At 37.0% G+C, this 23873-nt stretch overlaps 1 protein-coding gene across 11 annotated transcripts in view; it reads right to left on the bottom strand.

Moving 5' to 3' along the window:
• Nucleotides 1–23873, bottom strand: part of tacc2 (transforming, acidic coiled-coil containing protein 2) — a 69546-nt gene that overhangs the window by 5075 nt on the left and 40598 nt on the right. For 2 of the 11 annotated variants that reach the window (XM_048205087.1, XM_048205085.1), the window contains 12 exons: nucleotides 18079–18206; nucleotides 15840–17265; nucleotides 13920–13980; nucleotides 13547–13802; nucleotides 12932–12981; nucleotides 12681–12790; nucleotides 11461–11611; nucleotides 10693–10827; nucleotides 7091–7183; nucleotides 6246–6305; nucleotides 3435–3566; nucleotides 1665–1741 (listed from right to left, as the gene is read on the bottom strand). In XM_048205087.1, coding sequence (XP_048061044.1) covers nucleotides 1665–1741; nucleotides 3435–3566; nucleotides 6246–6305; nucleotides 7091–7183; nucleotides 10693–10827; nucleotides 11461–11611; nucleotides 12681–12790; nucleotides 12932–12981; nucleotides 13547–13802; nucleotides 13920–13980; nucleotides 15840–16258 — 1544 coding nt within the window. In that variant the 5' untranslated portion in view covers nucleotides 16259–17265; nucleotides 18079–18206. The other 9 variants (XM_048205089.1, XM_048205079.1, XM_048205081.1 and 6 more) reach the window with 9 other exon arrangements.

The raw sequence follows: 23873 nt of genomic DNA, 5'->3' as shown, positions 1-23873 counted from the left end.
AAGCAGTAACTGTTGATAATAAGAAGAAATGTTTTCTGAGTACCAAATCAGCATATTGCGATGATTTCTGAAGGATCAAGTTTAAACCTGGATCTGTTTCAGATGATCCAATCACAAGTGGTTAGCATTAAATACAAGTGTAAGCAGGGTCCAAAATGTTTTGTGATCTGATCACTGAAACCACATACAGAGGTAGTTGCTTTAAAAGAAAATAGGGCTGAGCTTCATACTGGTACTTCGCTAAAAGAACTCAAAATGTGCAAGGGGGAAATGCGTGCCATCTTTTTCACACTTTCTTTCAGTTTTGTTTGTTTGTTTGTTTACTTTTTTGTGATTTGCCAACATGCAGAAACACATTGACTTAGTGAGTGGCATGCATTCGCGAAGTCAGAGACCCTCCCCTCGAAATCTGAACACAAGTGGTCACGGTAGATGCATCTGAGACACATTACTTCCAGCTACCCATCTTGGCTAACCACTTGTGATCGGATCACCCTAGACTAGAAACAGGATTTAGAATCGCATTTGAAAGTGTCCCAAATTGGATGTCAAAGCATCCAAGTTTGCATGCATGCAGAAAAATCCGCTCTGTCCCAGATGTCAGTAAAAAAAAAACGGATTGGTTGATAACATAATAGAAATGCAACTAAGCAGCACTGACGACAAAACATGCTGAGATAACAATGACTTTAAATACTTCTAAACAAGGTTATTTACATGAAAGGTCAAGAAAATGGCATTTGCTATGTCATGTGTTTGACTACTAGAGTTCGGCTGGCAGAAAGCCTTGCTTGGAGAAAAGCAGGTTGCCGGCACAGTAAGCAGATGGATTAGCTACGTCTTCCCTTAGCCTCTTAGGCCTTCCTTATCCTGAGCCCAATCAGGCTAATGAACTAAGCTCCATTCTTATCCACACTAACAAGGCCCAGTCCAGCTGGCTGTAATCCTCAACCCTTGCCGATTGTCTTGTTCACTTTGCCCCTTGAAAACAAAAGGACAGTTTTAAAACATGTCCTGTTCTCTCAACTGTCTTCTGAATTAGACAATACTGCATTTCTTTTAATAGTGCAGTGAGGTGATAAAAAGCTTCAACAATGCTTCAACATGAACTGCGTAATATGTCAACTGATGTAACCTCTCAGTTAAGCGATTCTAAATTAAAAACTAATATAAATCACCTTAAAATTGCATTTAACTGAATGACAAGACAGTTATATGTGTTTTCCAGATGGTTGAAAACAAAACTACATAATCTTTCATCTATTCCCTCTCTTCTCCAGCTCCCACGCCTGGCACATCTGACACATTAAGGCCGCCTTTAATTGGCTTTCTACTTATGCTCGACTTCAAAAAAAAGAGTAGGAAAGAGATAAACCGATTGAGAGGTGGACTGAGGTTGATGCATGTGCTGTAAACAGAGACTTGCATGGTTTACTGATTTCAAATGGTGCTGCCAGATCATCTCATTTTGATCTGAGGGGTGTCATATCAGCTAAGGAACATATGTAGTGCATGAACATTTTGGACACTTTTATTGATTGGAAGAGTATTGAGAGGATATGAAGTGATGGGAGTGTGGGGGGTGGGGGTCAGGAAATGATGCAAGCCTCGTTCGTCACAGCTCACAAGGTCACAGGAATCTTTGTCCATGTGAGAAAACCCACCTCATCTCTTCTACCTCCCGTCTACTCTCCTCATATTTTCTCTTCCACTCCATGGCTTCTTTCTCTTTCAAAACAACCTGAAATAAGAACAGCATCACTTCACACACATGAGCTTTTCACACTTGAAATTGTTAAACCAGTGTAATTCTGGTTTAAAAGTTATCCTTTGCCGTGTTTCAAACTGTAAAAATCCTTGGTTAATATTCTTATTTGCGTATTTAATAAACACTGATTTGTTTAGCAAGTGATGAGCATGGAACCTGTTTCAAAAAAATCTGTGGAAATGTAACCACAAAAATCCGGCTGTAATGCTCTTAAAGTCAAGATGAAATAGAAGTAGCAACAGATCTTTTCTTCCTTGTGTGAAGTACAGCCTATTGAAATGAATTATCGAAAAAATGCTGGGGCTTGGTTCTGTCTATCAATTGTATTTTCAGATGTACAGTACAGTCCAAAAGTTTGGAACCACTAAGATTTTTAATGTTTTTAAAAGAAGTTTCGTCTGCTCACCAAGGCTACATTTATTTAATTAAAAATACAGTAAAAACAGTAATATTATGAAATATTATTACAATTTAAAATAACTGTTTTCTATTTGAATATATTTCACAAAGTAATTTATTCCTGTGATGGCAAAGCTGAATTTTCAGCATCATTACTCCAGTCTTCAGTGTCACATGATCCTTCAGAAATCATTCTAATATGCTGATCTGCTGCTCAAGAAACATTTAATGTGTACAATTGTACAAAATATTTGTGTACAATATTTTTTTTCAGGATTATTTGATGAATAGAAAGTTCAAAAGAACAGTGTTTATCTGAAATCTAATCTTTTGTAACATTATAAATGTCTTTACTGCCACTTTTGATTGATTTAATGCATCCTTGCTGAATAAAAGTATTCATTTCTTTCATTTCTTTTCAAAAAAATAAAAATAAAAATTCTTACTGACCCCAAACTTTTGAACGGTAGTGTATAATGCTACAGAAGCTTTGTATTTCAGATAAATGATGTTCTTTTGAACTTTCTATTCATCAAGGAATCCTGAAAATAATCATAAATGTTTATTGAGCAGCAAATCAGCATATTAGAATGATTTCTGAAGGATCATGTGACACTGAAGACTGGAGTAACAATGCTGAAAATTCAGCTTTGCATCACAGGAATAAATTACTTTGTCAAATATATTTAAATAGTACACAGTTATTTTAAATTGTAAAAATATTTCACAATATTACTGTTTTTTACTGTATTTTTAATTAAATAAATGTAGCCTTGGTGAGCAGACGAAACTTCTTTTAAAAACATTAAAAATCTTAGTGGTTCCAAACTTTTGGACTGTACTGTAGGTGTTGCACTCAAGAATGAATGCGAGCTTTCAGTCGACTAAGAAAGACTAAATGATTAGTCTGTCGTTTCACCAGAAAAATCGAGTTATGAGAAATCAAGTCATTTTCATTTCATGCTGACTTTAAATGTTCTGAAATACAGAAAAATTATACTCTCTCATCACTCCAGTTAATCAACATGAACTTCCGTCAGACTCTTAAACTAAGCACAGCATTCTGACTGTACAGAGCTCATGAATATTTAATAACATTGATGGGTGCATTCAGTTTATGATTGGTTGTCATCTTAGCACTGCATCATTTCACACTTTTCAACTTTAACAATTCAGATTTTTTTTATACAATGTGAAATGAAAACACTAAGATTTTCCTTCCACAATATATAGTCTATTTATTGTGGTGTGGCGCCACAGCACATACCTCTTCTCGGGCGATGACCAGAGAGTGGTCCATGTCACGTGGCAGATGAGGGCTTTCTCCTTCAATGTATGATGCTCGGGAATAGAGGGAGCTCTTCGAAACGCCACTGTCCCCCGGTGAGGCCATTTCTCTCTGATGCCAAGGAGAGATTTTGTGGAGAAACCATTAAAAACCTGTGAGTTTATTTCTGTACAAAAATATTCATTTCACACATCCTGAAGGGAAGCAGCGCATCATCTACAGGTTCTACTCAGCAAAGCCATAATGCCATGGAGAGCAGGCTCTTTGTTTGGGTTTCAAAAGCCTCCAGCAATTTGCGATAGGCCTGCAGCATACAGCTGGGATGTTATGACTGACAATCCCCAATGTGAGATGGGTGCGAAAAGCTGTTTGTCACGAAAAGTTTGCGGCTTTGACCGAATCCGGGTCAGGACGGAATGCTGTGTCAGATGAGGAGCGCAGGAGTACAGGTTGTTTGGTTACTGGAGATAAAAGCTGATGATCCATTTTGAATCAATGACAAAGAAAATATCCTTAATAAAAATAAAAATGTATGTATCTAGGTAGTTAATGCAACCAGCCACTACAAGCACAAAAGTCTGTATAGCTAAATTAAAAAAATAAATAAAAATTTTATTTAATTAATAACTGATTTCTGAAAAATAAAACATATTTTTTAAAAATAACACCTTCAGATTAAAATAACAACATTACGATAAAATGTTTATAAATGTACCATTTTCGGATGGTAATTGTATCCTCTTTATAGCCAGTGATGGGGTGTTGTTACTGAATAATCATCATGTTTAGCCCTTAAACCCACTTGCTGATTAAAGTTGATTAATTCTTCCTAGCAGAGCTGGATTAGAAGATTAATTGAGTTTGACTCTTATACGAGGTAGGGGGTCGTGTGTTAGGGTACAAATACAGAATGCCAATCACATAATGTTTGGTCTGAAAGAAGCATTTATGCCTAATACCATTTATTGAGCATTATTGGGCTGCACATAATACGGTAAACCACACGGGAGGTACAAACTGATAGTACAAACCTGAAACGAAATGTTGAAATGATACTCTATCAAATTCAGAGTTGGAGTGTAATGACTACATACATTAAACATGGTCTGAAGGGGCCTAGTCTTGGTCTTGACTTCAACTCATCAATCTTCCCAACAATCAAATTCTGCACTGCATAATCTTATCTAGAAACTCCCTGAATGTGTGATCCAGCCCAAGAGAAAAGCATGTTGGTCATCAACAATCATAAATACAGGCAGCAGAAGGTGAGCAATGAGGCAGAGGAATAACTTTCTAATTGAATATTGACAAGACAGCAGTGTATTTGGATGAATGATAAATTATCACTAATGACAAGAAAAGGTAAAAAAAGACACATCTTGGAGAATGTGCTGAGGCAGCATGTGAAATGTGTCTGTGGGACTATTTCAGGAAGAGCGTTATCTAATAATGTATGTTAAAATACTGAATATTTTAAGAAGATCATCAATTCCGGCTAGTCGTCACTAAACCTCATTACTCCATAATTCAGCTATATAATACAGTGTCACTCTTTTTATATACGAAAGTACTCCATAATCCTAAAATGTATCAGTACTGTGCCAAAAATACTTTTGATACATTAAAGCTCAGGTCTATTTTGGAAATGAAGTCCAGAGGTTATTTGGGGCAGAAACTATACCTGTGGAATGCGGGACGTCCTGTGACAGAGTTTGCTATCTGTCTGTGTGGATTTTCCTGCAGCTTTCTACAAAAATAACCACACTAGTTTTGACAGTGAGATAAAACGATTATTTAGAAAGAAAAGTTATGAGATCTATATAAAGTTATGTGGATACTTGATAGTCATATTAAATGTGTTTGGAAAATGAGTTAGAGTTGATGTTGGTGTTTTTAATATGTATGTGACTGATTTTTTTTTTAGATTCTTATTTGAGGTTAGATTTTGCTGTTCCTTGTTAAAAAAAAAAAAAAGGAAATCTGAATGGACAAGAGCAACACACTCATGATATCTTGGTTTGTACCATTCAAAAGTTTGGTCAAAATATGCTTATGCTCATCAAGGCTGCATTCATTTGATTAAGATGCAGTAAAATTGTAATATTATGAAATATGATTACAATTTAAAATAACTTTTTTCTATTTTAATATATTTAAAAGTGTAATTTATTACTGTAATGTCAAAGCTGAATTTTCAGCATCATTACTCCAGTCTTCAGTGTCACATGATCCTTCAGAAATATTCTAATATGCTGATTTTGTGCTGAATAAGTATTTTTATTATTATCAATGTTGAAAATATTAAGTGTTGCTTAATATTTTTGTGGAAACCTTTACATTATTTTTTCAGGATTCTTTGATGAATAGAAATTTCAAAAGCACAGCATTTATTTGAAATAGAAATCAACAATTTGAAACTTTTACTGTCACGTTTAATCAGTTCAATGCACTGTTGCTGAATAAAAGTAGTTTCTATATAAAAATTGCACACAAAAAAAATCTCAATTAGCTTTTTGCAGAAAAATCTGCCCACTTAAAACAGGATTAATATCATTTATAAATAATTCATCATTTAAATGTATTTAGTTTTAAAAAATGTTTAGATAAAACAACAAAAATACTGATTTTGAACAGAGAGGACAGGAGAAGGATGAGATGCTTTTTGTCTGTAGTAGACCTATTTTCTGACTAATGGTGGTTTAGTCTAATGGTGGTACAGGGACAATGGGATTAGAATATATGGACTAGACCTAGTTAGACTTTAGAGGGGTTGTTTTCTGTCCTTCTTACTTTAGCCATGTGGGAACCGTTGAGATTCCAGCGGCGTGGGCTGGGCTTCTTGAGGCGAGACTGTGAAGCGTGCAAGACAACATCATGAGAATGGAGCGCGAAGAATATGAGGCGTCGTGTTAGAGGGGTTGTAGTATGCATGTGTGCACATGTCTGTGTATACCAGATTAGTCTGTTCATTCCATTTCCTGTACAAATGCTGAGACTGTGGCGACAGTCGCTCATCCAACATGACTGAAAGCAGATCTGAGCTAAGCTTTATGTGAAGCCACGCCGGCGGCCTCAGACCAAGCATACAAATGATCTGTATGCCCACTGTATTCCAATGAGTTAGTGTAAATTAGTAACAACTGAAACCAGGAACCAGCATGAATGTGACAAGGAATTCAGCTTTCAACTTTTTGCTTATAAAAAGCATATAAATGATGATATCTACAAATCATTCATATTTGAAGTAATAATACATAGACTATATACAGCATTAGCTTCCAAGTCACATTGACCTTTGTTTCTATGGATCTCCTGTCCAGGCGAACATGCAGGATTGTCACAAAGCCCTGGGAGAAACACACCTCTTTTTATGCAAAAGGGTGCTGGATTGGGAAAAAGGAGCACCAATCGAGGGACAGGAGCTGGGTTAGAGAACCAGGGGGTGAGATGTCACGTCCACAGTATGGTGAGGTAGTTTATGGGTAGGTACTAACACTCATACCCAAGGGTGCAGTCAGGGGGCTCATTTCAGAAGGGAGTATATTACATTCACACACACACACACACACACACACGTGCTTGAACACACACACACACACGCTCACACACAGGTGCGGGCTGGTTCAGCGCAGTACCTGAGGGGACACAGTGGACAAAGTAGGGCTCTGAGAGATGCTTTTGGCTACCTGTAGAGCCTCTATCCTCAGGGCTGCGAGCACCAGCTCCTCCTGGGCCACAAGGGAGGGTGGGGGGAGGAAAGGGGGAGTGACCCATGGAGTGGGGGCAGGGCAAGGAGGAAAAGAGGGGTTAGAGTTGTACTGGCCTCACTCAAATACTAAACCTGAGGGGGGAAAACGTACATATACTGTACATACACACAGACACTCATACACATTTTACTGTGAATGTTGTGAATATGGTGAGATCGATCCATCCTTTCACAAAGGTTTATTACTTGAATGTATTTTTAAAGGGATAGTTCGACCAAAATTAACACAAAAGCAGATATTTAGCAGAATCTCTTCCATATAATAATAATAGTGAATGGTACGGTGGCCGAGAGAGCTCAACACGCTGCAACTGAAGAAAGCGCATGCAAATTAGCAAATTAAGAAAACATCTTCATCAGTTTGACAACACGTGCTGCACGTGTTAGCTCACAATGCAACCAAAATACAGAAATGCACTGCGCAGCATAGACCACAATGGAAATGTTACAAGGGGACCCCAACAAGTGAAGAACCTGGCTGGGACATGCTTATTGTTCAATGTCTATTCATCAGTGGTGCTGTCGATGACCTGAAAGGTGAGTTTTTTGTTTATTTTAACATCCTGATTGTATGCGAGTAGTATTTGCAGCGCATTTCTGTATCTGGGTGCGTTGTGAGAATTTGCAGCACATGTGTTGTCAAACTAATTTCTTAACTTATTAACTTTCTCAACTTATTTCTGATTTCTTTTTGCATGTGTTTTCTTCAGTTGCAATGCGCTGAGCTCTGTCGGCCACCGTAGAATGGGAGGCTTTCAAGCTCAATAAAGACAAAAAAGCACCATAACCACAACAGAAAGGTAGTCTATATGATTTATCAATTTCAGAACACTTGAAACTACTATTAAAATTTTTGCTCAGTAAGATTTTTAAATGTTTTTGAAAGAAGTCTCTTATGCTCACCAAGGCAGCATTTATTTGATGAACAAATACAGTAAAAACAGTAATATTATGAAATATTAATACAATTTAAAATAACTCTTTCATTTTATTATATTAAACATTTAATTAATTCCTGTGATGGCAAAGCTGAACAGTCAGCAGCCATTACTTCAGTCTTCAGTGTCACATCATCCTTCAAAAATCATTATAATATGCAGATTTACTGTTCAACAAACATTTCTTATTATTATCAATGTTGAAAACGATTGTGCTGTGTAGTATTTTTGTGGAAACCATGATACTTTTTTTTTTTTTTTGAATGTCAAGTTTACGGAAGAGGATTAGGGCCAAGCAATAATAAAAAAATAAAACCATCTCGAAATTAAAGTTGTTAAAATTACGAGAAAAAACTTGTTAAATTTCGAGAAAAAAGTCGAGATAAAATGTTGAGAATAAACTCGTTAAATTACAAGAAAAAACTCGTTAAATTTCAAGAAAAAAGTCGAGATAAAATGTTGAGAATAAAGTCATTAAATTACGAGAAAAAAGTCGTTAAATTACGAGAACAAATTCGTTAAATTATGAGAAAAATGTTGTTAAATTTCGTGAAAAAAGTCGAGATAAAATGTTGAGAATAAACTCATTAAATTATGAGAATAAAGTCATTAAATTATGAGAATAAAGTCATTAAATTATGAGAAAAAAGTCGTTAAATTAGGAGAACAAATTCGTTAAATTATGAGAAAAATGTTGTTAAATTTCAAGAAAAAAGTCGAGATAAAATGTTGAGAATAAAGTCATTAATTTACGAGAAAAAAGTCGTTAAATTACGAGAACAAATTCGTTAAATTATGAGAAAAATGTCGTTAAATTTTGAGAAAAAAGTCGAGATAAAATGTTGAGAATCATTGAAACTCATTAAATTATGAGAATAAAGTCATTAAATTATGAGAATAAAGTCATTAAATTATGAGAAAAAAGTTGTTAAATTACGAGAACAAAGTCATTAAATTATGAGAAAAAAGTTGTTAAATTACGAGAACAAATTCATTAAATTATGAGAAAAATTTCATTAAGTTTCGAGAAAAAAGTCGAGATAAAATGTTGAGAATAAAGTCATTAAATTATGAGAATAAAGTCATTAAATTATGAGAATAAAGTCATTAAATTACGAGAAAAAAGTAATTAAATTACGAGAACAAATACGTTAAATTATGAGAAAAATGTCGTTAAATTACGAGAAAAAAGTCGAGATAAAATGTTGAGAATAAACTCATTAAATTATGAGAATAAATGCATTAAATTATGAGAATAAAGTCATTAAATTATGAGAAAAAAGTCGTTAAATTATGAGAACAAATTTGAAACTTTTTTCTCATAATTTAATGAGTTTATTCTCAACATTTTATCTCGACTTTTTTCTCTAAATTTAACGACATTTTTCTCATAATTTAACGAATTTGTTCTCGTAATTTAACAACATTTTTCTCGTAATTTAATGACTTTATTCTCAACATTTTATCTCGACATTTTTCTCGAAATTTAACAAGTTTTTTCTCGTAATTTAATGACTTTATTCTCAACATTTTATCTCGACATTTTTCTCGAAATGTAACGAGTTTTTTCTCGTAATTTAACGAGTTTATTCTCAACATTTTATTTGGACTTTTTCTCGAAATTTAACAACTTTAATCTCGAGAAAAAAGTCGAGATAAAATGTTGAGAATAAAGTCATTAAATTACGAGAAAAAAGTCCTTAAATTACGAGAACAAATTCGTTAAATTATGAGAAAAATGTTGTTAAATTTCGTGAAAAAAGTCGAGATAAAATGTTGAGAATAAAGTCATTAAATTATGAGAATAAAGTCATTAAATTATGAGAATAAAGTCATTAAATTATGAGAAAAAAGTCGTTAAATTAGGAGAACAAATTCGTTAAATTATGAGAAAAATGTTGTTAAATTTCAAGAATGTTTATTCTCAACATTTTATTTGGACTTTTTTCTCGAAATTTAACAACTTTAATCTCGAGATGGTTTTATTTTTTTATTATTGCTTGGCCTTAATCCTCTTCCATACAAGTTTAAATAAAGCAGTTATAAAACAGAATATTTTTTGTAACAGTGTAAAAGTCTTTACTGTCACTTTTTATCAATTGAATGCATCTTTGCTGAATAAAAGTTTTAATTTATTTAAAATAAAAATCATACTGACCCTGTTCAAGTTTTGAACAGTAGTGTACTTTAAGTGCATTTTTGTCATTTTGGAGCTTAACAGCCCCAGTTCCCATTTACATAAGAAAGTAAGTCATACATATTTGGAACAATATGTGGATGAATAAATATGACAGAATTTTCATATTTTGGTTGAACTATTCCTTTAATATCTCCTGACCCCAGCACTAGGGGCCAAACAAAAAATAAGAGGCAAAACAAGGCAGACAAGGTACATGAAAGACTGTAGGGACAAACAAACACAGTGAAACACAGCTGAGTGAACACACACACACACACACACTCACACACACATAGAAGCAAAGGACCAAAGGAGAAGAGATTGTTGGCAGGTAGGCTTCTCTCTACACACCTGCAGTTTTTGAGCGAAGGCAGTGGGGTTGGTCTCTGCCAGATCAGGCTCCAGGTAGCTGAGAGGGGCAGGAGAATCAGACAGCCTGTCTAAGAGGGGCAGATCTGAGGGGTCCATGGGGCCCTGGATGGGGGACTGTGTTGGGAGTGATAGCAGAAGAGGGACAAGAGGAGTAGGAGGTGCCTGGGTGTCAGTGAGGCAGCGCAAGCTTGTATTTAGCCTAGTGCATCATAACACTTCTATGATGGGTTTACGAAGCCTATAAACAAACAATCTGCAGAACTGATTCTGGTGGGGAGATCCTGATTAATATAAGCTACATGCAAATTAATGTTATCTTAAAGGGATAGTACACACAACAATAAAAGTTCTGCCATTATTGTTGTAAATGGTAAACAAATGATTTTATAGAAAAGAGGACAGTGTGCATTCTTCATATTGTCTCCTTTTGTGTTCTACTGAAAAAAATAACAGCATAGTTAACGAGTTTGGAATAACATGAGGTTGAGTAAATGACAGAATTGATTTATTTCTTTTTTTAGGATGCACTGTCCCTTTAAGACTGAAAACTAAATTTGACGCATTGTAAATGCATAAGATAAGCTGTGCAATCATAAGTAATAAAATAAAAAATAAAACCATCTTCACACATTTTGTGGTGTCTTTCTTGTGTTTTGACTGTATGAAAAACTCCACATCTGACCTAATGAAATAAACAAACTCTTGAAGGTGCCGAAATCTTTCAATGCTTGACTGGTTTGTACTTACCGCTCCATCTCTCTCGTTGCTCTGCGTTCGACTCTGAGACTGACTGTCCCTCTTTCTGCTTTTCTCTGAGGCCATGGGTTCACGAGGGCCACGTGGTGGCAGCACAGGTGATTTCCCCTGTGAAATCTGAGCCTCCATCTCCTCAAAGCTCCTGTAAAGTGTCAGACCAATACAATTATAAAAAACTTGGAATACACTGCCAAAGTAGATACATTGTTCTCACCCTATGATAACTGAGTTTTGTGACTTTCAGTTTATGGATGATGGCTCTGAGGCCATCTGATAGTGTACTTAGTGAAAATTCACCTTTAGCAAATATATGCCTTTAAAATAATCTATATAACAGTGACTCTGTCAACATAATGGTGCAGTTGTCATAACAGCAGCTGCAAACTGCCAAACTTTCTGTTTGAATAGAAAATATATCAACACAGAAAAGAAAAATATGCATATAAAGTCATTTCATTGCATATTTAAGTAATATATGACTTTGTTTGTGTGTGTGTGTGTGTGTGTGGTCCTGGTTATGGGGACAAAATGTCCCCAAAGATGGCAATATCCAAAATCCTTATCTTGCGGGGACATTTTTTGGTACCCATGAAGGAAAATATCTTATAAATCATCCTAACTCAGGTTGAAAATTTAAAAATTCAGGTTTAGAAAAGATAGGGAAATCCAGTGTTAGCATCAGTTCTGGCAGGTCAAGTCAGTCAAGCTTGCATCAGCTGACTCCCAGGTGACTTACGTCTACCTTTAGGAATACGACGCCTATCACAGCATCCATATATAAGCTCCTCAGTATTATCAGCAGCTATTGCATTTCTCAGGAGCTAATTACCCTTCTCCATCCCCAGCTCCTCCTCTCTTCAGTCAGGATTGGCTTTATGATTCCCCTGAATCAGACTAATTCTTGAAATATGTGTACATGTTAAAATATTGACATTAATTATATCTGCATATGTTGGTTCTGTTCTGTTTACCCTAGGGGGTTTATTGCTGCTCTCCCTGCTTTTATCCATGCTAGGCTGCATGGACGCGCAGAGAGTTCTTGCCCAGAACAGAACCATACCGCCAATACAAACTCTATGCAATTATCAATCATATTTGATGAAAGAGGTCCTGACAGAATAGAATATACAGTTTATACAGTATAAAAATCATTGTCTATGGAATGTCCCTATAAAACATGAAAACCCAACGTGTTTGTGTGTGTGTTTTACCCAGTGCAGGGGGAGTTGGGCTCTGAATCGTGTGTGTTGGACGTCTTCTTTGGACTGTCTGTCACTGAGTCCAGTTTCAGATAAAGTGATGGTTTCTTCACCGAGAGAGGCTGTAAATAAATACATATATGCATTCACATTAATAAAAAGATCTGTAATCTAACATTAGTTTGGTGTTTGTCACACACACACTTATGTTTTTTGGCAGTTGCCCTAAGTTTGTTACATCTATGGGTCAGGTAGATACTCACAGGTGCAGAGGAGCCAATCTTTTCCATGTATTCAATCTCATAATCTGTAACTGCAGAGAAAATGAGTGAAGATATAACAGGTTAAATGTTTTAAAAAGGTTCCAAAAAATATTCTTTCTATGTTGACCATCAGTTAACAGACTGACAGAACCAACATGAGAGTGGCACTATAATTCATCTGCTTCTGTACCGCTGACCCAGTTATATTCAGGCAGAGACTGCCCGAGGGACCAAATGGTTCCCTGTGGGTCAAAGGCTAATAAAACGGGTCAGTGTGGGGCCATTTGGTGTTGCAGCCAAACTTGGATCACGTGGACAATAATATGATGGGTGAATATCACAAAAACATATCACCCCAAAAGAAAAGAAAGTAAATATTTTTTAAATTTTTGGGGCCATTATTATTATTTTGCATTTTGACATTGTTTTCATGAAAATTAATAACATTTTCTCACCAAATTCTTATTAGTACAATGCAAAGAATTGGGATGTTACTATGCAAAAAACTTTACTCAGATATTATTTTGAAATCAGTATTGTACTGACGGTTCCATTCATACTCTTCCAAGATAATGTAAAGTAAAGGGACAATCAGGGACTCTTCCCCTCTCTCACCATCACTCTGCGCAGGCAAACTATTCTCGTTGACAAAAGCTGTGAAGTCTGTCGGCTGTGGGAAGTCTTGGGGGTCAGAGGTCAGCTCCACCTCCACGTCATGTCTAGTCCATTTCTGATTGGTGGAGGAAGCGAGTTTCTCCTCATCTGTGGCGTGATCTTGCGACGGGTCGGGATTGGCATCGGGCGAGTGCTCCTGCAGGTGATGATGTGTGTGTGAAGTGGAGGGCGAGAGTGGAGAACACACAGGACAACACTGTTATGATATGAGGTGACAGCGAAGGAAAGAAACAGATAATCTTCAGAATGAAAATCTGCGGTGACTGTGTGCATGTACTGTAGTAGGTGAATGTGCGCTCATGTATTAACTTACTTGCGCAGATGGCTCAGTAATCTGAGTCCTCTTTGGAGACTTCTTTACTCTAAAAGTGTTACTGTTTAAGAAAACAAGACAAGTTATGTTGTTAGTTCTTAAAATATCAATTTGGAATAAAAGACATCATTTATCATGTGTTCATATACTGTGTGCTGTCCAACCAATCGGCATATAAATATTTTAAAAACCAAACTGTGTGCACACCAACCATCCTATTTAATAAACACAGCAGTTTTTGTACAGATAACATTCTATTGAATAACAGTTTTAGTTAAATAATACATACCTGTTGTGTTGTTCTGATAAATGTTTTAGAAAACCTTTTGATAATGCAAGTATACTGTAATTCAACCAGTAAATGATGGCGCTTATTATTAAGGATTAAATCCCATCAGTTAAGATCTTACCAGAATGACATGGATTATTCAGGGCTTACATTATGATTTACTCTTCTATTAGTGTTACATATGAATGTTATTTTGTGCAGTTTGGGTTTTTTTTAGTGAAATATGTTTTTTAATAGTAAAATAGTCTTTTTTGCTTTTTTTTTTCTACTCACAAATTGAACCATAGCAGGAAATTAAAGACATACAGCTATTGGAGATGAACTGGAAAAAAGTCTTGCAGAAGCATGATGATTATGCAGTAAAGATTTGTGGTTTTGAATAAGGAAATAGATATAAAATAGATACTCTGCCTTGATACATTCACAGTTAATATGAATCCCTGTAACCCCTGATAAATTGCCCAATGACCTGAGAAAATGACACATGTAACAACATAGAAGATGCATATTATATCCTATTCTGTTGCTGTCCCATTTCATATTGTAAGTGTGATGTAAAAATTTCATTTCATCAGTATTGTTGAAGCTCCTCCTATAAAATTTGAAAAGACAACTGTGTTGAAAAACAAAGTTGAAAACAACCTTGAATTGTGTAAGAACTGTGGAAAGAAAGTCTGCAGCTAAGCAATATATATTATAGATAAATTAATCTGAAACAGGGGCAAAGGATCCAGCAAACTCCTCTTCTAAAAGTAATATTACTTAAAAATTCTCCCAAATAGCTGCAATAATGAATCAGGGTATGCAGAGGGTGTTACACAAGAAAACAATAAAGATTCCCTTGTCAACTTTCCAGGTCACAGCTTCTGCTTACACATAATAAAACCTGCAATGTTTATTATCCACCAGCGTGTTAACCACTAGGACACCCTAAAGAGGGAATGTCTCTGAAGGAAGAAAAATCTCTGAAATGAGTCTCATAAAAACAAGGACAAGGAATTCATTCAGAGACATCAACCTTCAGGACTAATTCATTGGAAAAAGTGGTCAACAAAGCTCAAATTGGATCATATGTACATTGTAAGCCAATCATACAATGTTTTCTAGACTGAACGTTCTAGCCTTGTGCACATTTGCACATCTGAACTTGTCCTCTGCCCATGTTCCTGCAATCGACTGCACTTATTGGGGGGGTCCACTAGGTGGCAACACATTCTCATTGGATAATATCAGACATGGAGCAGAGGAAGACATGATGTGAAATCAGTCATATGTATCGCATTTAATGATTAAAACAATTGATGGTGAGCTCATGAGTTAAAACATGTTAAAATGACATTTTATGTTAAGCTATATTATTACTGATGTTGATTTTCCCCCATCTCTCTACTTACAAGAAACAACACAGAGAAGAGACATTGCTGGACTTCCTGTGATACATGAGATCAACAGACAGACATGTAACAGAGGCTGACAAACAACAAGTACTAACAGCCACTCACATACACATAATCTGACCATTCAGAAATATACACAAGGAAATTTACTAGAATTACTCACAGGGCTCTACACTGGCACACATTATGACCTAATATGAAATGAAAATGGATTCATAATAAGTGCAGACTTACGATTTAAGAGGCTTCTTCTTGTTTTTGGCAGGTTTGTTCTGGTTGTGATCCTCTAACTCAACAATGTTATCATTGTCATTCTCGTTATCATTGTTGGACTGGTCAAAAGAGGCAGCTTTCTGAGGCGGGTTAACCATATTGTTAGATGATTTGAAAGGATCGATTGAATCATCAAAGGAGTCAGGATCAAAGCTGTAGGATCCTTTAGACAGTCGAGGAGAGTTTGGGATACCACTGCTTGAGGAAAATGGATTAAAGTTAGGGTCATCCCACTTGCTGGGGTCAAAGTTATATGAAGCCTTGGGGATCGGGATATCATCATTGTCATTTGAAAGTGCTGGGACAGGTGCATTGTCTATCTGTTCTGTCTGGGGAGGAGGGGCCTTCTTAATCCCCAGTTTTGGCTTTCGAATGGGCATCTTGGCTCCTGGTTTCTTGCCCAGGATTTTGGGAGGAGGAGTACTGCGCGGAGCCTCTCCGCTGTCTTCTGAATAGTCAAACTCCAGTCTGACTGGTTGACGCTTGGCGATTGGTTGTTCCTCAATGTTGAGGGGTTGCTCTTTAACAGGGGAAGGGGCACGGGGCTCCTCTACAGCAACAGGGGTGCCTGAAATCAATGTAAAGTCTGCTTTCCGGCCTAAGACCGGCGAGTTTGCCACTTTACTGCCTCCTGTACGGAATGGGTCAATGTTCTCAAAGTTGTCCGGATCCCATTTGTAGGAGGCGCTGGGAGGAATAGGAGATTCCTCGTCTGGGACAGTGGGAGCCTCGGGTACTGGATCAGGAAGCTCTTGCTGGAGTTGAGCTGATATTGAGGTGATAGTGATCTCCTCAGCCAAAGGTGGAGGACTCTCAACTCGAGACTTTATTCTGTTTCTCCGTAGGGTACCAGCAGGACTAGGACTAGGGCTAGGAGAGGAACTAGGCCTCTCTTGGGTTTGCAAGGGGCTTTCGGGACGGGGTTTCCCTCTCTTTTTCTCTTCCGGTGTGCTGCTAGAGGACACAGTTTTGGGAGAGGAACGCTCTGGGTTTGAGTTCTGCCTGGAAAGAGGCTTCTTCTTTAGTGAACCTGGACGAGGCTTCTTCACTTTACGAAGGGTTCCTGGAGCACTCTCTGTTCCTATGCTGAAGGACTCTGTTCGTGGGTGAATGGGTTTGTCGGAGGTTCCTCCTGAAGATTTGTCTCCTGGGCTCTCTAACTCACCAGCCTGTAGGCTTAGAGAGCGAGTGAGAGGCGCTCGGCTTGATGGTCCAGACCCAAAATTTGATTCTGGGAAGGGGTCATTAGCGATTAAGTGATCTAGGTTGTAGGTGCCACTAGCAGCTATTGGTTTGTCCTCATCAAAAACTGTAGATGGAGAGCGGCTGGGAGATTGAAGTACTGCTGGGACTTGAGCTTCACTGCCAGATATGTCAGCAGTGGAAGCTGTGAAGATGGAGAATGACATGTTACTATAGATTTTAAAAAATAGATCATGATTTGAATCAGGTCACAGAGTAGTACTCACAGATGTATTGATATTATTTTAAGTTAAAGAGCTGAAGAACGCAGAAGTAGAGAGTACAAAAGAAGTTTGTTGGTTAGATTTGCTTTTTTCTTTATACATAATCTTTCTTGAAAATACCTTAAACAGCAATACACTGCATTTCCACTAGAGGGAGTACAAGTGCAGTGCTTGATAACAAAGACTACACTACTCCAGTCAGAGAATAATGGAAGTAAAAAGGCAGTCTTTTCTTGATTTTTTTTTTTTTTTTTTTTTTTTAAATAAACCAGAACAAGAAAAAATAAATAAACGAAAACAATGGAAAAAAGTCATGAAGAGAAACTGAATATAGAAAGAATTTAATTGGACCTCCATATCTTTGTTTCCAAAAAAAGCACAAACTGACATCTAAAATATGCATATAATATATTTTAGATCTAGTTTATATTTCTAGTTATAGTTATAGTTACTTAGTTTTCCATACATTTCTTGGGTTCCAAAGTTAAGAATTGTAAATTCTGTTGCTCTACACTGTCTGCTAATTAATACTGTCTTTTTTATATTAAAAATTACAAAATTTGTTCAAGATGAGACACAAACTATATTTTCAATGTCCTGCGATCTAAGCCTCTTGTTAAGCAATACATTGTATTCAATACATAATGAAGCTATTTAGACAATAAATAAAACAATTTAACCCGACATAAGATCATTGTGGTGTGTATTGAGTTGGAATTGGGATCTAAACATACCTGTGTGTTCTGGGGACAATGCCTCTGAGCTGGTGCAGGGGGGCTCTGTTGGGGGCACTGGTGGGGAAGCAGATTTCACAGGGGTGGTGGACTCAGGGGTTTCGAAAGCTCCGTCTGAGTCTGAGCTCCTACAAAAGAGACAATGAGACAGAAGAGAGTCTGAATATATTGAATTAAGAGTTGATTTAATAATCTAATCGAAGTATAAACATCAAGTCTCCTTTGTTTCCATACAAAGAAGTTGCATATCCAATCCAGCACTGATACAGCAAACAAGCAACATCCATTTATGAGGCAATATATTACAGTTTAAATTTACATTACAGGATCAAATACATTCAGATACACCTACAGTATATTAAACAATCATTCACTGCGTGCCAAACCTTATAAACAAATGCCTGCTTCAGCATATGTATAGTAGGCCCTGGTGGATTATTACAGATGGAAATCTGAACCTGCAGCTAGGAGACCAATAACAGCAGCTCAAACACATTACACTCAGCCATGGTGTCCATTTTCTCTCTCATTCACTATATTCACTCATTCTTTGATTTTAACCTACTAAGTATCACAGCAAAGATGTTATGTTCAAAGTCACATTTTATTGTCATTTCAGTAAAGACCGATGATGCCCATGTTGCTTATTTGGTCAATGCAACAAAATGTCGGTTTGTGAACGTTTTTGGTCTTGGCATCAGTGTGTAATACACAAATCTGACACAGTATGGGATCGCATAGGCGAACACATCTGTACAAATAAAGCAGCAGTTCAAATACAGCAACAAAGGCGCAACCTCAGACAGATGTGCAGACCCCCACCCAGTCTCACCGCATTAGTCCCTGTCCTCTCCCTGCTGTTACACCACGCTCACCTCTGCCTGCCGTGGATCATGTAATCATGTCTGGAGGTCCAGCTGAGGCGCCGGAGGAGCCCTAGGGCTGGGTCTGTCCCATCCTCTCCGGATGTCCCTCCCAGCAGTGTGTCCCAGCCCCAGCGAGCCCACTGCAGTGGAGACAGAGCCTGCCACGCGCTCACTGCCATATCTGCCACCGATCACAGGCTCACGATCACTCTTACACATTCCTCATTCCTAATGCTGATTCCTGAAATCTGGTGCCCCTCAGTTCTATGGATTTGTGTGCTATGTCCCCTTATCCCTTTTATCCATTCCTGCCTTTTTTTAATATCGTACGTTCTGTCTCTCTCTCTCCAGTATCTTGCTGAAGGTGGGCTTTATCCAAATGAAACCCGTTGCAGATACTCGCCACTTGCAGACTCACTACTTGGCTCTCTCTCTCTCTCTCTCTCTCTCCCTTCAACATCCTCAGACACATTCTCCCTCCCCCACGTTTAGGAGAGAAGCAGACTTCTCACTCTGACTGCTGTAGTATAAAGAAAAAAAACATTGTGTTTTTTTTTTTCATTATTCCTCAGTTATGTTTCTTTCTTTCTCTCTATATGAACTGAAATTCCCTGTCAGTCACTCCTACTCTACTGTAATGCAAGTAAAGATACTCGGAGAGAGTTCTCAATTCCATGATTAGTTTCTCTGTCTGAACTGATATTCCCTATTAGTATCTACAGCAAGGACTTTGGCTGCAATCATACACTCAGTTTTGCTGCATCAAACACTGATGAATGCATTGATGCCTTTACTTCAGTGCAGTGAACACACCCATTCCCTGCTGAAAAGACCTACACATGTTTTGGATGCTGGTCCATGGGATGCTAATCAGAGATCTTAACCAGCAAGGCAATCTAGACCAGCAGCAGTTTAGCATAAACTAGCTTAGACTTGCATGGATATTTTGGTCTTTTTAGCAGGAGTGATTCTGCAGCTGATAAGAACCACTGTATACTTACAAAAATGAATCACATTTGAGCATGTCAAAATGGTAGTGGTCTTCCATGGTGCTAAATCATATTTTTACAGTCCATCTTCACCATCATTTTGTTTAAATACTGTACCTAGAGTAAATTTAAATTACAACACATTTTTTTAAAAATCACATAATTAGACCACATATGTCCTGCAAACAACTGAACCACATTTGCCCTCTAATGTGATATTTGAGATATCACATCCAGCAGTTTATTAGCAAAATAAGAGATTTACTCTTCATAACCTTAGCAGAATGACTGAAAGGAAGTACTCATCCCCGTCCCTGACCTGATCAGCACAAACAATGTGAACAAAAGAGGATGATGCGTACATGCTGATCATATAATTTAATGCAAAATGCTCTAACAAGCACTCAATAACAAAAGCCACTCTGCATTACATCAGATAACTAGTCTATGAAGAATTTGCAAGAAATACTTCTTACAAGTGCTGCAATATAAAGTTTTCTATTCAAAGATAAAATCATTAATATTACATTCAATATAATTCAAAGACATGGTATGGAGTGCATTTCTAAAGTCTTCCTGTCTAATTTTACAGCTTTCAGTGTGCTAATGACATTCGATAAGATAATTATCAGTTAATGAGCATTTCAGCCAATGTAGTGATGTTTCCACATATCTGGCAAGCACACTGTTGCCATGGTGACAGTGCTCTCTAGACATATGCTCCCATGTGCTAAACAATGCACACACTGGCAACTTCCATAAAATACTGGACGAAGCCTTAAATTTCCTTCTCTTTCACATAGATCCACACAAACAGAGGAAGTATATTAGAGCATATAAAACCCATTTATTTCCTGGTATGGGAAAATAAAATGCTGATTTATTTCTAAAACGTCTGCTGAGGAAATTAGGTGGAACAGTGTATCATCAAGCTTATGTTCCTCTTGGGCGCTTTAAAAAAAAATGGGTTTTCCACATACTATTTGAAACTCTCTTCTAGATGACGGGGGAATATATATGTTTAATTAGTAAATCTTATTGAACATTTTTATAAATGGCACTCAGACAGGAGTATTTGCACATTTCTAGTTGTAAATTGTAAATACAGTAAAATCAAATAATCAGAATCTGCAAATCTTTAGGACCAAATTTCTACTACACAAGTAAACATCTGCAATAGTTCAAATATAATGTAAAAGGCTAAAGGAGACAGAAGAGGTGAGTCATTTCAGGTGATTTTGTCCGCTTGGAGACAGTCAGGCTTGTCTGGCACAGAACAGAACTGCTGGGTTTAGCCACAGACACTGCTGTGAGCACGACAACCCACAATGCTGTTCAAACAAAGATAACCTGAATGAAAGGACAGATATTAAAGTGACAGAGAAGAGAGTGATCAAGAAATTGCTCTAAAAACAACCGCTAAAAGATATTAACACATCACTAACAATAGGGCTGCATTAATATCATACTATGTGCATCTAAAATCCACATTATAAGCGTACCATAATTAAAATGATTTTGAGAAGAAAAGAAAAGAACTTAGGCTAATTGGTTAAAAAAGGATGTGATGTTTTAATTTTATGCCAGAGGGAAAAAAGTGTACGAGACTGAGGTATTGACACAGGTTGACCAAAAGAGGGAGACAAATGAAACTGTAACAGAGGGAGATAGAGACTGGCTGTGTGTGCTCCAAATAGAATACTAGCACAATGTGTACTACAGTTTACATGCTATACTGAACATAGGCCCTGTTTCCAACCCTTAGATAAAAATTAATTATAAAAATAAACTTAAACAATATATTTTCATTCAAAGTCTGGACCGGAATGTATATCTACATATCTCTAAATTACCAATGGCACTGTGTTTTACGAGTAGATCACTCCTTTCTTTGGCAGTTTAACACCTAGAATTTATTCAAAACACAATTTATCTCTATGTGAACTGATTAAGCAGTTAAATCACAGCGATATAATACCGTCATAATCCCTGGCAGCTCAATTTTCATTCGTTTTGATAAATCATTGATTCAGTTCTAGATGAAATATGAAGCTTAAAGGGATAGTTCACCCAAAAAATGGAAATTCTGTCATCATTTATTCACCTTCAATTTGTTCCAAACCTGTATGCATTTGTTTCTTCTGCTGAACACAGAAGAAGATATTTTGAAGAATATGGGTAACCAAACAGTTGATGGGCCCCATTGACTTCCATAATACTGGAAAAAAAAAAACACACAGGTTTGGAACAACTTCAGGGCTAATAAATGATGACAGAATTTTCATTTTTGGGTGAACTGTCCCTTTAAATCATGCTAACAAAGACTATATTAGATATTAATTATTTATATTTCAAGTCAGAAATCCTGCAGCAGTACCATAAAACAGTTAATAAAAACTAAAGGACCAAGGTTCCTCAGTATAGAACTGCTTCTTCTCTGTAGGGATGCAGTGATGTACCAGCTTTCACCACCAGAACTATCAAATAATTCAGATATACTCTCAATATTTTATGTGTGCTAGATCTCCTGCAGCACTGAGCTTATTTCAGGGTCTCAGGGGATTTAGGGAGTGATGCGAGGCAGGAAGAGATAGTACTGGTCATCAACAAATGCATCAACAAATGGGATGTCTCAAAGCTGAATCACCACATGTTGCTCATTTTGACACTAGGCTGTCAAAAGACAGAGTGAATGTCTAATGGACCCATGGTGACATCACATACTGTTGGAACAGAAGGACACATGATCACCGGATGGCCCTTTGACAGCCGTATTTTAACATGCCATAATACTGCATGATTGTCAAAATGATTCCTACAACACAACAGCACACTCATAGGTAACTAGGAAGTCACAGAAGTGGTGGTTGGCCGATAGTACAGTACAGGTACAAACAGGTACAGTGTGTGCCAGTCAAGCAGTTGTACACAGAAAGGATAAAACAAGCTACTTGCGCTTTTATGCTCTTTGTGAAAGAAAGTGCAGGTCACATGGTTACAACCTTCACAGAGTTGAATGCTTAGCGGTGCATGAAATCTCCTGCAGTATTCATGTTTCCCAGTACAACTGAATGTCAGCGCTCATGGTATGCCTTCAGTTTTCTAAAGTGAGTAAGTACTAGTGACATTGAATTCAAGACTAGAGTAAGTAGAGTGTTTTCCATAAAATGACTGAGAATGATATGCAGTAATGACTGCTGAAAATTCATCTTTGCCATCACAGGAATAAATTACTTAAAGGTGCCATCGAATTGAAAATTGAATTTACCTCAGCATAGTTGAATAACAAGAGTTCAGTACATGGAAATGACATACAGTGAGTTTCAAACTCCATTGTTTCCTCCTTCTTATATAAATCTCATTTGTTTAAAAGACCTCCGAAGAACAGGCGAATCTCAACATAACACCGACTGTTACGTAACCGTCGGGGTGTAAGCCCCCAATATTTGCATATGCCAGCCGATGTTTAAGGCATTACACAAGGGCAGCCAGTATTAATGTCTGGATGTGCACAGCTGAATCATCAGACTAGGTAAGCAAGCAAGGACAATAGCAAAAAATGGCAGATGGAGCAATAATAACTGACATGATCCATGATATCATGATATTTTTAGTGATATTTGTAAATTGTCTTTCTAAATGTTTCATTAGCATGTTGCTAATGTACTGTTAAATGAGGTTAAAGTTACCATTGTTTCTTACTGTATTCACGGAGACAAGAGCTGTCGCTATTTTAATTTTTAAACACTTGCAGTCTGTATAATTCATAAACACAACTTCATTCTTTATAAATCTCTCCAACAGTGTAGCATTAGCCGTTAGCCACGGAGCACAGCCTCAAACTCATTCAGAATCAAATGTAAACATCCAAATAAATACCATACTTACGCGATTAGACATGCTGCTTCACGAACACTTTGTAAAGATCCATTTTGAGGGT

The sequence above is a fragment of the Megalobrama amblycephala genome, linkage group LG10, assembly GCF_018812025.1.
Source record: "Megalobrama amblycephala isolate DHTTF-2021 linkage group LG10, ASM1881202v1, whole genome shotgun sequence".
NCBI classification, from domain to species: Eukaryota; Metazoa; Chordata; class Actinopteri; order Cypriniformes; family Xenocyprididae; genus Megalobrama; species Megalobrama amblycephala.
This window is presented reverse-complemented; position numbering and strand designations above follow the sequence as displayed.